This window comes from Calliphora vicina, chromosome 1 (assembly GCF_958450345.1).
Source record: "Calliphora vicina chromosome 1, idCalVici1.1, whole genome shotgun sequence".
NCBI classification, from domain to species: domain Eukaryota; kingdom Metazoa; phylum Arthropoda; class Insecta; order Diptera; family Calliphoridae; genus Calliphora; species Calliphora vicina.
Window position 1 is genome coordinate 16,925,506 of NC_088780.1, and position 16,309 is coordinate 16,941,814.

Consider the following 16,309-nt stretch of genomic DNA (forward strand, 5'->3'; position numbering starts at 1 on the left):
TTTTATTAAAGGTTATCTGTTATCTTTATTATTTAGTTTCATGGATCGATTATGGATGGAAAGGTTTCCTGAATCACAACAGATGAAGCACTAAAATGATATAAAAATGGCAATCGAATTTCAGTTGCGTTGTCAGTTGCCTAAAGGGTATTACAGATGGCAACTGGCAGTTATAAATTCTGTTGCCAAATTGGCAACCAGAAATTTATGGTTGCCCTCTGGCAACGCAACTGAAATTCGATTGCCATTTTTATATCAGTTGAGTGCTTCATATGTTGTAATTCAGGAAACCTGTTGAAACTCTTTTATCATCTCACTCATTTGGTGAAATGTCAACAAGGGGGTTTAAGTGCCTGCTATTCAGTCCAGCTGTATTTTATCAGAGGTTTTATATGAAATTCTGGATATATTTTTAAATTAAGCTTAAATTTTTTTAAAAAACTCCGAAATTTCCAAATTTATTTAATTTTTTCACCTAAAACTCTATTAATTTTATAAAAATGGTGTAGTTTTGTAACAAACGTATCACAAAGTTCCTCTTAAACACAATTTTCATTAAAAATATTTAAGTTTTTATTATGTGTGTGTGTTTTCATTCAAATTTAAAAAAAAAATAATAAAACTTTTACATTAAAATAAAGTTATAAATACCAATAATTAAACATAATTAGCACCAAATATAATTTACTTTAAAATTAAGTTCTAAAAATATTTGCAAAACAAACAAAATTATTAATATAAAAAAAACTAGATTTAAAATTTATAAATTTCAAAATTTCAATTATCATTTTCAATTAAAAAAAAAACATGAAATTTGTAATAATATTAAGTGCAAATGGTGGGGCAATATTGCAATTTGCATTTTGTTATTAAATTGCTGTGAAATTTTGCATTTGCTGTTTGCACTTGATACTTTGCTCTCTTTTTATTACAATTAAAGTCTCTTTTTTGTTTTAATTTCATATGTGCCTATTAAATGCCTGTTAAACGTTAAAGTTTATTATTTATATAATCTTAAAGTTCACTAAATATTAAAAGGAAACTGCCTTTAATTTCATGTTCTCAGTTTCAAAATGTTATATTTAAATAAAAGCACTTGATAAAATGTATTGTATGTGTAATCTTTTATTTAGATAAAGAATATTTTATTGTAATTTATTATAATTGTAAAGAATATTATTAAAACAAAAAACAAAACAAGTAAAATGTTAATAAAATTTTAATTGCTCTGAGTGGTTTTCTTAGTAACAAATAGGATGTTTTATTTTGTTCAATATTATTAAAAAGGTGCCAATAAAAAGGATAGAGGAAGGTTCCAAACCGGCCGATCTAAACGACCATACCAGAAAGAAGTACAGAAAGGTACCATTAGTTCTTACTTCAATTAGGATTATAGGTGGCAAATTTCCAAAGATGCACGATTGTTGTAAAATTTTCAATATTTAAAGATCCACGATTGATGTAAAATTTTCAATATTTAAAGATCCACGATTGATGTAAAATTTTCAGTATTTAAAGATCCACGATTGATGTAAAATTTTCAATATTTAAAGATCCATGATTGATGTAAAATTTTGAGTATTTAAAGATCTAGGATTGATGTAACATTTTCAATATTTATAGATCCTGGATTGATGTAAAATTTTCAATATTTATAGATCCTGGATTGATGTAAAATTTTCAATATTTAAAGATCCACGATTGATGTAAAATTTTCAATATTTAAAGATCCACAATTGCTGTAAAATTTTCAATATTTAAAGATCCACAATTGCTGTAAAATTTTCAATATTTAAACATCCACAATTGATGTAAAATTTTCAATATTTAAAGATCCACGATTGATGTAAAATTTTCAATATTTAAAGATCCACGATTGATGTAAAATTTGAGTATTTAAAGATCCACGATTGATGTAAAATTTTCAATATTTAAAGTTCCACGATTGCTGTAAAATTTTGAGTATTTACAGATCCACGATTGATGTAAAATTTGAGTATTTAAAGATCCACGATTGCTGTAAAATTTTGAGTAATTAAAGATCCACGATTGAAGTAAAATTTTCAATATTTAAAGTTCCACGATTGATGTAAAATTTGAGTATTTAAAGATCCACGATTGATGTAAAATTTTCAATATTTAAAGATCCACGATTGATGTAAAATTTTCAATATTTAAAGATCCATAATTGATGTAAAATTTTCAATATTTAAAGATCCACGATTGATGTAAAATTTTCAATATTTAAAGATACTCGATTGATGTAAAATTTTCAATATTTTCAAGATTTAAAGATCCACGATTGATGTAAAATTTTGAGTATTGAAATATACACGATTGATGTAAAATTTTGAGTATTGAAATATACACGATTGATGTAAAATTTTCAATATTTAAAGATCCACGATTGATGTAAAATTTCAAGTATTTAAAGATCCACTATTGCTGTAAAATTTCAAGTATTTAAAGATCCACGATTGCTGTAAACTTTTCAATATTTAAAGATCCTCGATTGATCTAAAATTTTCAATATTTAAAGATCTAGGATTGATGTAACATTTTCAAAATTTAAAGATCCACGATTGATGTAAAATTTTCAATGTTTAAAGATCCTCGATTGATGGAAAATTTTGAGTAACTAAAGATCCACTATTGATGTAAAATTTTGAGTATTGAAAGATCCACGATTGATGTAAAATTTTCAATATTTAAAGATCCACGATTGATGTAATATTTGGAGTATTTAAGGATCCACGATTGATGTAAAATTTTGAGTATTGAAAGATCCACGATTGATGTAAAATTTTCAATATTTAAAGATCCACGATTGATGTAATATTTGGAGTATTTAAGGATCCACGATTGATGTAAATTTTTCAAGATTTAGAGATCCAGGATTGTTGTATAATTTTCAATATTTAAAGATCAACGATTGCTGTAAAATTTTCAGTATTTAAAGATCTACGATTGATGTACAATTTTCAATATTTAAAGATCCACGATTGACGTAAAATTTCGAGTATTTAAAGATCCACGATTGATTTAAAAATTTCAAGTATTTAAAGATCCACTATTGCTGTAAAATTTCAAGTATTTAAAGATCCACGATTGCTGTAAACTTTTCAATATTTAAAGATCCACGATTGATCTAAAATTTTCAATATTTAAAGATCTAGGATTGATGTAACATTTTCAAAATTTAAAGATCCACGATTGATGTAAAATTTTCAATGTTTAAAGATCCTCGATTGATGGAAAATTTTGAGTAACTAAAGATCCACTATTGATGTAAAATTTTGAGTATTGAAAGATCCACGATTGATGTAAAATTTTCAATATTTAAAGATCCACGATTGATGTAATATTTGGAGTATTTAAGGATCCACGATTGATGTAAAATTTTGAGTATTGAAAGATCCACGATTGATGTAAAATTTTCAATATTTAAAGATCCACGATTGATGTAATATTTGGAGTATTTAAGGATCCACGATTGATGTAAATTTTTCAAGATTTAGAGATCCAGGATTGTTGTATAATTTTCAATATTTAAAGATCAACGATTGCTGTAAAATTTTCAGTATTTAAAGATCTACGATTGATGTACAATTTTCAATATTTAAAGATCCACGATTGACGTAAAATTTCGAGTATTTAAAGATCCACGATTGATTTAAAAATTTCAGTATTTAAAGATCCACGATTGATGTAAAATTTTTTAATATTTAAAGATGCTCGATTGATGTAAAATTTTCAATATTTAAAGATCCACGATTGATGTAAAATTTTCAATATTTAAAGATCCTAGATTGATGTAAAATTTCGAGTATTTAAAGATCCTCGATTAATGTAAAATTTTCAATAATTAAAGTTCCACGATTGTTGTAAAATTTTCAATATTTAAAGATCACAATTGCTGTAAAATTTTCAAGATTTAAAGATCCACGATTGATGTAAAAATTTCAATATTTAAAGATCCACGATTGATGTAAAATTTGTGCATACTAATTTGAAATATATGTACCAAAATCATTGAATCCCTTATATGCCAAAAGAAACAAACAACTGTTGCTTTTAAAACGAAAATATAATTTAACAAACAAAATCAATAACATTCCAACAGAATAGACAATTGCAATTAGCAATTCTGGCATTAAAACACAATTTATCGCACTGCATTCATCAATGGTAACAGTTTTTGAAATGGTGAAGGAGGGGGGGTAACAAACAACCCCACATAAAATCAAAAATACAAAAGGTATGACAATAATACAATAAACATATTTACATAGTACATATAACTATTCAAAAACCACCCTTTTTTAAAAAGCCACCCATTAGAAAAAAACTGAAAGCAGTCGCATTAGAAAATTGACCAGTTGTTGGTTGTTGAGTGGACTGGTCAAAGCACAAACAAAAGATAGTGTGGCGAACAATGCAAAAATATCCTTGACTAAATGCAGTTGTGTAATAAAAAGGTAAAAACCCAAATATTCAAGTCAATATTAAATAATTAATAAAAAATATAATCTATGATGATAAACAAATAAGAAAAAAGAGATGAAAACCTGCGCATTAAATCTGCAACACAAATAAAAAAGCATCTTCTTCTCTACAGCATCTGATGAAATATTTAAAGAAAAAAAAGAAGCCTAGAAAAATTATCAAACAGTTACCCACAAGAAACGATAACAAATGGCAGTGAATAGTGAATTTAAATATAATAAAAAATATTCTTAAATAATAATAAAAAATAATTCAAAATGCGTCAAGAAGAAACTTTTCGCCGCATAACACGTGAAAAACTGGTGGTTAGGGGGAATACCACTATACGTACCTTGGATTCCACCACTTCATATTTACCCATAATGCCTAGGTAAGTTTATTTGAATACCTATTTATATATTTCCTTTTAATCTTTTTTTTAATCCTATAACTGCAAATTGTTGCGAAAAATCGATGGCATTTTATTTCTTTAGTTTTTTCAAATTTTTTTGGTGGCAAATTTCAATGCCTTTTTGAAGGCCTTTGAGGGGGCGTTAGAAAGGATTATTAAGGTTTATCCAGTTATATTTATCTCAATGTCGTTAGAAAGGATTATTAAGGTTTATCCAGTTATATTTATCTCAATGTCATCTTTCGTTAAGTAATTAATGTTAAAAACCGGCCGAAAGTAAGAAAAAAAATCTCAAGGAGAAACTGTTTTTTTATTCAGCATCTTTATTATGTTTGGGGTGTCAGAGTTTAACAAGGAGGGAGGGGGATTTTGAATGACCTTAGTTTGAACCCTTCAGCTAGAAGATGCATTTATTATGATAAAAAAGAATGTATTTACGTTTTTTTTTAGGAAGTGATTAAACGTAGTTATGAAATTGTGCCACAAAGACGATTTAATTAAATGTCATGTTAACAGTGCTGTGCAAAAATAATATGAAAAGCAAAGAGTATTCCTCATTTTTGTATTGTATCATCAAAATTAGCAACAATTTTATAGAAAGAAGTGTAGGTTTATTTCAATTTCAATAAACTAACCCCCATATGCATAAACAGTTTATAAATTTATCAAAGGTTTATAAAACTGATTTTGTATGGAAATTTTGTTTTATAAACCTTTGATAAATTTATAAACTGTTTATGCATATGGGGGTAAATTTTTAATTTCAAAACGCTCAAATTTATATTTTTTATTTAATTTTAACAAAAATCCAGTTTATAAACGAAATTCTGTGTAATGTGTTCACGAACTATAGATTTTACATACATGCATATTTAGATTAAAAAGAGACAGCCTGAAAGCTGCTCCAAAGTAGTCAATGTCCAAGGCAAGGCAATTTGCCCTGTCTAATAAGTGATCCATAGTTAATGTTCTTATTCGGGTCAAATTGTCTCGGGAAATTTCGAAATTTCTTTTCATAAAGTTACAGTAATATTTCTGCACAGAGAAAACCGATTTGCCAAAGACTTGTTAAATTCTATCAACAGATAATCACCACAACTAAAATATTTCAGCTAAAAAAAGAAAAATTCAATCATTAAGGCTGAAACATTCGATTAGCAACAAATTTATATTTAAAGCAGGACAAAGAGATACAAATGGGAATACAAATTTTATTCGAAATCATCAAGTCAATTGTGAACCCAAGAATGAAGGTGTAAATAAATCCAATCGTAATCAGTTTGTGAGCCCACATATTTTATACGAAAACATCGATTGTTAGTATAAACAAGTAAGAAAGCTATATTCGGCTGTGCCGAATCTTATATACCCTTCACCAAATTATACTTCAAAATAAAAATTTTAAATATTTTTAGGTAAACAAAATTAATTTTTTTTGCAGTTTTTTAAATTTTTTAAAAAAAAATCGGTCCACAAATGGCTGAGATATGAGGAAAAAACCAGGACAACCTCGATTTTTGACCAATATCAAAAATTTTAAACGCGATTTTTTTTCACCAAAAATTAAAAAAAAAAAATTTAAAAAATTTTTTTTTTTTAAATTTAAATAGCAAACTTCTCGAAAGCATGTCTGACAGAATTATTGAAGATTTGAATCCCAAAGATATCTGGGGCCTTCAGAAAATTGATTTCAACAGTCAGACAGACAGACGGACAAGGCTTAATTGACTCCGCTATCTATAAGGATCCAGAATATATATACTTTATAGGGTCGGTAATGAAAAATGTAGAAATTACAAACGGAATGACAAACTTATATATCGCTGGCTTAACATGCAAAGGCTCTCTAGTCCATATTTTAAAATTTTTCAGGAGAGACAAAAAACATTCAAACTTTTTTTTGCGTAAATATTTTTGAATTCTGTAAATGCAATTTTTTTGTATTTTTCTTTGTTTTCTATGTGCGTAAAAGCAAAATGATAAAATAAGTATTTGCCGAAATAAAAGGTTTTTTGGACTTTCTATTGCTTAGTTTGTATTTTTTTTATGGACTTCTTATTTACTAGTTTTTATATCTGGATTACTAAGTCATTAATATAGACAATATGGGTATCTAATGATAGAAATTTCAAAGTCCATTGCAACGATGTATAAAAGGCTATAGTAAGTTGGACCTACAATGGGTCAAAATCAGGAAAAATATATTTTAACCCGATTTTTTTTTATCAAAAAAAATTTTTAAAAATTAAAAAAAAAAGTTTAAAAAAAAATTGGAAAGAACTTTTTTAAAAAGTGTATATAAAATTCGGCACAGCCAAATGTAGCTCCCCTACTTGTTTTTCACTAATAATTTAAAAATATAAATAAAAAAACTTGAAAAAAACAATTTAGAAAAAAAAATTTGAAATGTTTTTTTTTTTAATTTTGTATACCTAAAAATATTTAAAATTTGTATTTTAAAGTACAATTTGGTGAAGGTTATATAAGATTCGGCACGGTGGATTTTTGTAACGCCCAAAAATAATAGTCTAACACCCATCTTGAATTATACCGATAGACTCAGGATCACTTTATGAGTCGATTAATTTTGAAGACATTTCGATAAAATGTGGTATATACAGTTTTTTAAGCTTAAGGGCGAAGCCTATTGAAACTAGCTGAAATCGGTACATTATTTCCCCTAGCTCCCATACAAATGTCCTCCCGAAATACCTTATACTATGGAAATCATATCACCTAATTTCATGCCGATCGGTTTATAATTAGTCATAGCCCGCTTCCCAAAATCACTTTAACGACATAAATCTCTTAAAAATGTTGGTATACACATAAAATTCAATGCAAATATAATTAGTCATAGCTCCCAAATAAGACCCTCTTCCGAAAATAACTTTTTTAAATTTTAAAAGAAAAATTATTTTGCTCATTTACTCAGTGTAGGGCTTGACAGACCATTTTTTCTTACTAGTTTTAATACATGTCATTGAACAATTTGACAGATAACTCCAATTTTTTTCTTTGTAATCAATGTACATCACGATAGCAATTTTCCCTTCGAGGGAAATGAATATTTCATGGGAATATAAATTTCACATGTTTTTCATGATAGGGATGAATATTTTATATCAAAACTCGAGTTGTCGTATAAAAAACCCAAAAATTTTAATTCGTTAATACAATAACTTCGTAAATTTTCGAATTTAGAGAATATAAGCTTAATCTTTGATCATTTATTGGGTACATGATTTAAAAATGCTGGATTTTTTAAAATTTTTAAACATTTGTTCAATATAAATATATTCAAAGTATTGTCCATTGTTAGCTATCACCTTTTTCCCATCTTTCTGGCAACATATGGATTCCGAGCCAAAAGAACTGCTCATCTTTTGAGGTCAAGAACAAACCAAGGCAACTTCGGATACAAAGCTCCGAAGAGAAGCGTATCCCAGAGAGAGCGTTCTGCACGATCGAAACAAATAGTAGTCGGACGTGGCATGGTCCGAACTATAAAGCTGGTGAGGCAAAACTTACCAACCACTGCATTATAAATAGTTTTTAACAGGTATTGCAACATGTGGCCGAGTGTTGTCATTATGGAATATTACGGTTTCATATCTAGCCAAATTTAACCACCAAATACAGATCATTTCCTTGGCTACATGGGTATTTGGTTTTGGTGTCGATTTAGGTACAAAAATGATTTTGTTTTATAGCGCTCAAGCATCATTTCAGACATGCAAAACAGTCTTTCAAGGTCTCTCGGCTTCAATTCGTATGGTACCCAATTTCCCTGCTTTTGGATGAATCCTGCTGCTTGAGTAGCTCCCAATGATTCTGCAAGATCTTGTTGAGTTTTCCAAAATTCTTCATGCAGTGATGCCTCCAATTCTTGTTCGTCAAACTTTTTTGGCTGGGCGATCTTTGTCTTACGTGTTAAAATCACCACTTCTGAACCGAACAAACCATCTCGCGCACGTTGAAACCGATGGAACACATCCATCATAAGCTTCGGTGAGCAATTGGTAAATTTCTTGCAAATAATTTAGCCAAAAGTCAGTAAATATTTGGGCTATCTTTAAATGAGTCGGAATTGAAAAACTAAAATTAACTTTTTAACGAATAAACAAAACATCTGGAATATATTTCAGGTGTAGTACACATATTGAATTTAACAAGTAAGAAAGTATGGTCGGTCAAGCCCGACCATATAATACCCTACACTAAGTAAAAGTGCAAAAAATTTTTTTCTTTTAAAATTTCAATAATTTATATTTTTGAGTGATTTTCGGAATTGGGCCTTATATGGGGGCTATGACCAATTATGGACCAATCACCATGAAATTAGGTCGTGTGATTCATGTGTATATTAAAGTTAACTATGTTGAATTTTGTGTGTTTACCAAAATTTTTAAGCGATTTATGCACGTTAATGTGATTTTCGGAAGCGGATCTATATGGGAGCTATGACTAATTATGGACCGATCGTAACAAAATTTGGTGACATGAATTTTGTGTATATAAAACTTATTTGGAGCGGAATTTGTGGAGATACATATATAAATTAAACATTTATGACCGATAAAGTCCAATTTCGGGAGGACATTTGTATGGGGGCTAGGTGAAATAATGGACCGATTTCAGCCAGTTTCAATAGGCTTCGTCCTTGAGCCGAAAAAATAATATGTATCAAATTTCATCGAAATATCTTCAAAATTGCGACCTGTACTCTGCGCACAAGGTTTACATGGACAGCCAGCCAGCCAACCAGACGGACGGACGGACGGACGGACGGACATCGCTTAATCGACTCAGAAAGTGATTCTAAGTCGATCGGTATACTTTAAGGTGTGTGTTAGACTAATATTTTTGGGCGTTACAAACATCTGCACAAACGCATAATACCCTCCCCACTATGGTGGTGTAGGGTATAAAAATGGAATTCAATATTCAAAGGTCATAGGAGGATCATGTGAACGTTTACTGCAGTCAACTTTCCACTACTCTTTCGGGTTGTATATTGTCCTGAGTTCCTTCCATTGTTTTCCGAATGTTCAGATCTTGTTAGAACCAGATCTTGTTAGAGCACATAACAGTGCTCTGTTGACTGTAAAATGAGCAATGTTAAAAAATGTGGTTTTTGCCTGTGCTAGTTAAATACGAATTTATCTTCACACACTTCTTACATTTCGACACTGGTGTAGTTTACTGTTAAATAAGCAATCATGTTTTATAACAACAAATTTTATTCTATAAATTAAGAACTCATTATTAAGTATAAAAATGTATCTTTGTCAACAATGATATTAGGTCTGTTCATTTACTTTCCCAGTAAATACTTGCAACGAGAGAATAAAATCAAAATTTACAAAATTACCTCTTAAATTCTCAAAAATAGTAAAAAGTAAATGAACGCTTTTCCAGTAACAATTGTTTTATACATACAATTTTCTTATTTTATTCCTTTTAAAATGTATAAACACATTTTCTTTAATTTTATTGAAAATTCTTTTGTTTTGACAGTTTTTCAACACAAAAATAAAATTTTAAATAAATAAACAATAACACAAAACATATAAAATATAAGCTGCTAACAATTACGAGTTCAAAATAGGACTTGTAATAGTTTGCAACGAGAGAACACTCTCTAAAATTTATACGCTCTTGATTTTTTCTCTACTTGCAAGTTTTTGAGTTAATGAACGCTTTTCCAGTAACAATTGTTACTAGTAATTGAACTAGTAACAACTTTTAGTTATTGAACATAGCTATTATGAGTTAATATTTAAATATTAACCATTTCGTGTTTAATACTTACAGCAATTTGTTAAGGCTGGCAGAATTATCGTTAATTTTTAGCCATTTAGCCCTTTCCTTTAAACTTTATTCTAACATTTTCAAGTTTCTTTTGCTTTTCAATTAAAACCAAAAACACTTGAACTGCTTATAGTTGGCCAGATTACAATCATAATTAAGAATTTTATGTTTCCAAAAAAAAGAAAAGATTTTTAGTAAAAAAACACACAAAAACAGTTAAATAATAGCCGGCGTTTTTAATTTTTTTTTGTATATTTATGGTTAATATAATACTTGTGCAATGGCAATTGCTCTAAATAGAGAAATATATAGAAACAAATAATAAGAAAATCGATTCGTCTTTTTAGTTTTTCCATAGCGTGCGTTTGGTTAAATACGTCTTGAAATAGTTACGAGGAAAATAAGCTAAAAAAAACTAAATAAATAAATACTACGATATAAATGTGTAAAAAAAAACAGAAACGAAATAAAAAAAGCCCGGTATGCCATCAAAAAGTAAGTAATACAATACAACAACGAACTTCCTTTAACCTCATTTCATATTAATGATGAACAATGGCCAAACTAGCCAACCAAACGTTACAAGAGTGAACAAGTGGTTTACCCCCGTTGTATTGAAGGATTTACTTACTACAACATTGTAAACAACTTAAAAGAAAGAAAAAAACCAAAACTAAATGTAAAAAAAGGGAGAAAGTAATTAAGGGATTTGGGAAGGATGAGAGCCTTAGTAACAATAAATAATTAGAATTATACCCAACTATTTTGGTTAATTTTCTTATATCTCCGTTAATAATGGTTTAATTTAAATGATTTTCAATAGCGTTTGATCTAGGACTCTAAAAAACATTTTTCTTGAAACAAAAGTTATTACAATCTGTTAGTGGTTGAGAAAATTTGATTTACACACACACCTAATTTATGATACCGATTGCAACCAATTGAAAGAAAAATATTTGTAGGAAATAATAACACAAAACTATAGAATTTTTCGGAATGGAGAGAGAACCTTAGGATAACATAAACTGGACAATTGATGACCGGTATCAAGGCGAATTTATATACAAGGTGGTGTCGGTGGCGAATTCAGGCAAATACGAGCGAATTCATGCATTTTTTATATATGGAGTTTGACATTCGAAACAATGACATTCGAAAGAATGGTTTTGAATGTCAAACTCCATATATACAAAATTAATGAATTCGCTCGTTATATGACTGCTCTTTCTAGTAAGAAGAAAAGTAAATTTCAACCATGATTTAGTCAATTTCTTATCTTCTATATACATATATAAAAGAGTAACGTTACTGACTCACTGACTGACTGATTCATCATCGCAAAGCCCAAACGACTGAAGCTAGAATCATGAAATTTTAACTGTGGGTTCCTCCCCCCCAAAACGATCCGATAAGAAGGGATTTTTGGAAATTCGAACGTTTAGGGGGTAAAAAGGGTAAATTCGGTAACCTTATATCTTCAAAACTAATAAAGATACAAAAAACTTAAAATTGCATGTTAATCCATTTAAAAAATAAGGTGTTTCATACTTTTTCGAAATTCGAACCTTTTAGGGGAAAACGGGTAAAACTGTATTTTGGTACTTTCTTGGCAGCCTATGTATCTTTTAAACCAATAAACATAAAAACAAATTTAAAATCGTATTCTTTACTTATCAAAAAATAAAAAATATAATTTTGGTACTTTTTAGAAATTCGAACCCTTAAGGGATAAAAATTGTGTTTATTTTTGGTACTTTTTCATAAAATATGTTTTTCTATAATTTGACATAGACATACGAATATTTTATTATGAAGTCCCACCACGACGCAGATTTTTATTTGAATAAAATTTTACCACCGCAAAGGGGTGGGAAAAAAAGGTACCAAAAAGGGGATATAATTGGGAAAATAAATTTTATTATTATTAAGCCAATTTTGATAATTTTTTTTAACATTGGCTGCTGCAGTCATACAAAAATTAACTAAGAGGGTGCTATTGGAACTCGAGTGAATAGGTGTATATTGGGCCAAATTCGGGTAAACAGTTTGGTACATTTTTTAAAACATATTTTTTCTTGGGCTCATTAACACAGATTTTAATCGTTTGTGCAGCATAAACAATTTTGGCAGAATTGAATATTTTTAAATTTCAAACATGAGGTGTGTTCAAGGAGGAAAAGGGAAATTTGTACTTTTCTCCTAATGGTACTTTTTTTAATATTTTAAATTATTTCACTTATCGACATTAAAATTAGCTTATATGCATCTGAGTGAAGTTAGTGTTAGGAATAGGGGATAATATTTAGGTACTAAAATGTGTGAACTGAACTATAGGTTCTTTTTTCTTCTTGTAGTGGTACTTTTTTGAAATTTTCTATTTCTAGCACATATGGTCCAAAGTGAGTGAGAATTCTAGGGGGAGACTTTTTGGTACTTTTTTTTTTCTATTCGGATGGTACTTTTTGTACACTCTTCACGAATGAACATTAAATAAAGCTTATATGTAACTTACCGAGTGGGAATCCACAAGTGGGGGTTTATGGTACTTTTATAATTTTCTATAATAATTAACCTGGACAAATTAAATTAAATAGAAATCAGATGGTGTGGAATAAAAGATTTCTTTCTAATTATCATGCTAAAATTAATCGTTGAACTCAGCACAATTTCGTAGATACAAATTTAAAGATTCGTAGTTGCCCGTAGCACGTTACGAAGTTTGATGAACAATAAATAAATGATGCAATGGTCTGAAATACCAAGAGGTGCATGAATTCGTTTTATTAGGAGGCAATGAGAGAAAGAGATCGATGATATTGTTTTGGTGTACCGGCATATGAATGCCTTGGTTTGTGACCTTTTAGACCATTGAGATACCACAGAATCAGAATATTCACCGGAGAATCAACCCTTGATTGTCATGAACACGCTCTAATTCAATGTCCAATAGATCAAAAACTTCATCGATATTTTTTAACAAACATAAACTGCGGATCCTTTTGGCTTATCTGCAGAAACACCCAGAGTGTATCGTACTGATACTCCAGCACACACTATCATCTAATTTATCGGGGATACCTTGAAATCCTTTTAAATTATCAGAAGTAATGAATTGTCTGGCTATCCTGTAACAGCCGAACGGCTGTAAGCCGGCTGAGCTGAGCCGCCGATAGATTTTAAAAGTCGCCGCCGCCGAAAATTTGTTCGGCTTAAGTCGGCTTGAAAATAGCCGCCGTTTTGAAAAAAGTTCAATAGTAATTTCATACAATTTTCGGAATTTCACTTTTTAATTTTTAGTTATTTAGAATTTGAGTAGTTATTCTTTAGTCGGCTGACAGCCGGCTTTGAGCCGCCGCCGATAATTTTTGTAGCCAGCCGCCGCCGCTGTGGAATTTAGTCGGCGCAGGTCTCTGCTCCTCAGTCCACCAAAAACACTTGAACTCCTTATAGTTTGACTGATTACGAACACAATTAAGCAAAAGAGTCTAAAAGTCTCTTAAAACCCATGAGATAATGCCCAGTTTGCAAGAAGTAATGAATAGCCTGGCTATCATATAACCATATCCTTCAACTCCTCAGTCCAACGCAGAGACCTGCGCCGAACGGCTGTAGGCAGGCTGAGAGAGACGCCGATAAATTTTCAAAGCCGCAGCCGCCGAATTTTTTTTCGGCTTAAGTCGTCTTGAAGTCTTCAGAATTAAGTCGTCTTAAGTCTTCAGAATTTTACTTTTTAAATTTTTAATTATTTAGAATTTGAGTAGTTACTCTTTAGTCGGCTCACATCCGGCAAGCCGCCGCCGCCGAGCTTCTTTGGAGTCAGCCGCCGCCGTCGTCAAAGTTTGAGTTCGCAAAAGAACTCAAGCTCTCTTTAAACTAAACACTACCCTGCTTTTTCAAGCTTTTTTCTTTTCAATTAAAACCAAAAACACTTGAACTCCTTATAGTTTGCCTGATTGCGAACACATTTAAGCAAAAGAGTTGGGTTATCCTCACGCATTCCAAATATCTTGAAACCCATGAGATAATGCCCAGTCTGCTAACTCTTCTGATATCCCAAATGATCTTTATGTTAAACTGACATCGCATTAATACATTAAGAACCGTAAAGCGTCCTGTGGCCTATTCAAATGTTTGAATAGTTTATACGAATTCGACACAACGGAAGTTGTGAAGACAATTTTCAATCCTAGACATTCCGCAAGTTCGTTGGAATTTCTCCCACTGCAATGATTCGAATGTCTTTTTAACATAGTGAGTTTGAGATCTCTGCAGACACATTAACTCTCTTTAACTCGAAATACCATATACCTTAGCGGGATGGTATTTCTTGTCCAGAGATCTCAAGATCTCTATATTAAAAAGGACCCCGAATCATTGTAGAGTCTTTAGGCATAAATTCCGACGAATTGGGAACTTGCGGACTGACAAGAATTGAATGTTGTCTTCGATTCTCCATATATTTTGAATGACCACAGGTTATTCCACTCCATTGCCGCATTCAATTGAATTATCCTCTCCATCTTCTTTCCTAACAAATTCAGTGGACGAAGTTTTAGCTAATACTTCCTGATGTCCCAAATGATCAATATGTTCTACAGCTAAGACTCCTCATTAAGGTTACTCAACCTCCACGATTCCAGGTCCGCAAAGTCGGTTCGACAGTTTGAATAGACAACAATCACGGCAAAAGGCATAATTCAATATCAGTCAGCTCCTGAACAATGGTTCAGTAGCTTTTTTTATTCGAGACACTGAGATCTCTGGAGTTGAGAAACTGGAGCCATTTGTGTTAGACTTACTGCCTTTTCTTCTACCATAAATACCATATCGCCAAGCATTTCGATGATTCGCCATTTATTTTGAAGCTTTAATAGCCAGAATCTTAGAATGGATGCTGGTTATCGCCTACCAAATTCAGTAGGAAAAGGTTTAGCTCATACATCCTCACAACCCAAATGATTCTTATGTTAAACTGCTAAGCCTTTGAGTTAAGAGATAAGCAGTTGTCATCCGTGGAATTGAAGATACCAGAGTTGCTCGAAAGCTTAAATAAGAAATTCACAGGAGTTTTGAAGACTACATTCAATCTCAGACAATCCCATGATTCTTATGTAAAACAACTAAGCCTTAGCGTTAAGAGATCCGTGGAATTGTAGATACCAGAGTCTTAATGCCGATTCGACAGCTTAAATTAGAAATTCACAGGAGTTTTGAAGACTACATTCAATCTCAAACATTCCCCAATTTTCTATATCGTCAGAATATCTACTTGAAACCACTACTAAGATTCGGGATCCTTTTTAAAGTGGAGATATTGAGATCTCTGGAATATGACGTATCGTTTAAAATGAAGGCATATGTATAAATGTTAACGCCACTCTTTCTATTACGAATACCATTTCGCCAAGTTTCCTGAATGATTATCAGCTTCGAATAGATGCGTTGGTGTATCAAGACAGTGAATGTTAATCTTACAATAGCAGCTACAGCTACTCCACTACATTGCCGAAGTTCATTGCCGAGTTCATCGACAGCTCTTTTCCTACCAATTTCAGTGACCGAAGGTTTATAAGTAAATCTTGCGAATCCGGTAGATTT

The 16,309-nt window shown here is 30.6% G+C and overlaps 1 protein-coding gene across 1 annotated transcript in view; it reads left to right on the forward strand.

Annotated features, from left to right (window-relative positions):
• Positions 1-4,748: 4,748 nt before the first annotated feature.
• The window catches only part of kat-60L1 (katanin p60-like 1), a 31,483-nt gene continuing 19,922 nt past the window's right edge, over positions 4,749-16,309 (forward strand). The window contains exon 1 of the mRNA XM_065516463.1: positions 4,749-4,876. Within this exon, the coding sequence (XP_065372535.1) occupies positions 4,764-4,876 (113 nt within the window). The 5' untranslated portion in view covers positions 4,749-4,763. The remainder of the gene's footprint in view (positions 4,877-16,309) is intronic.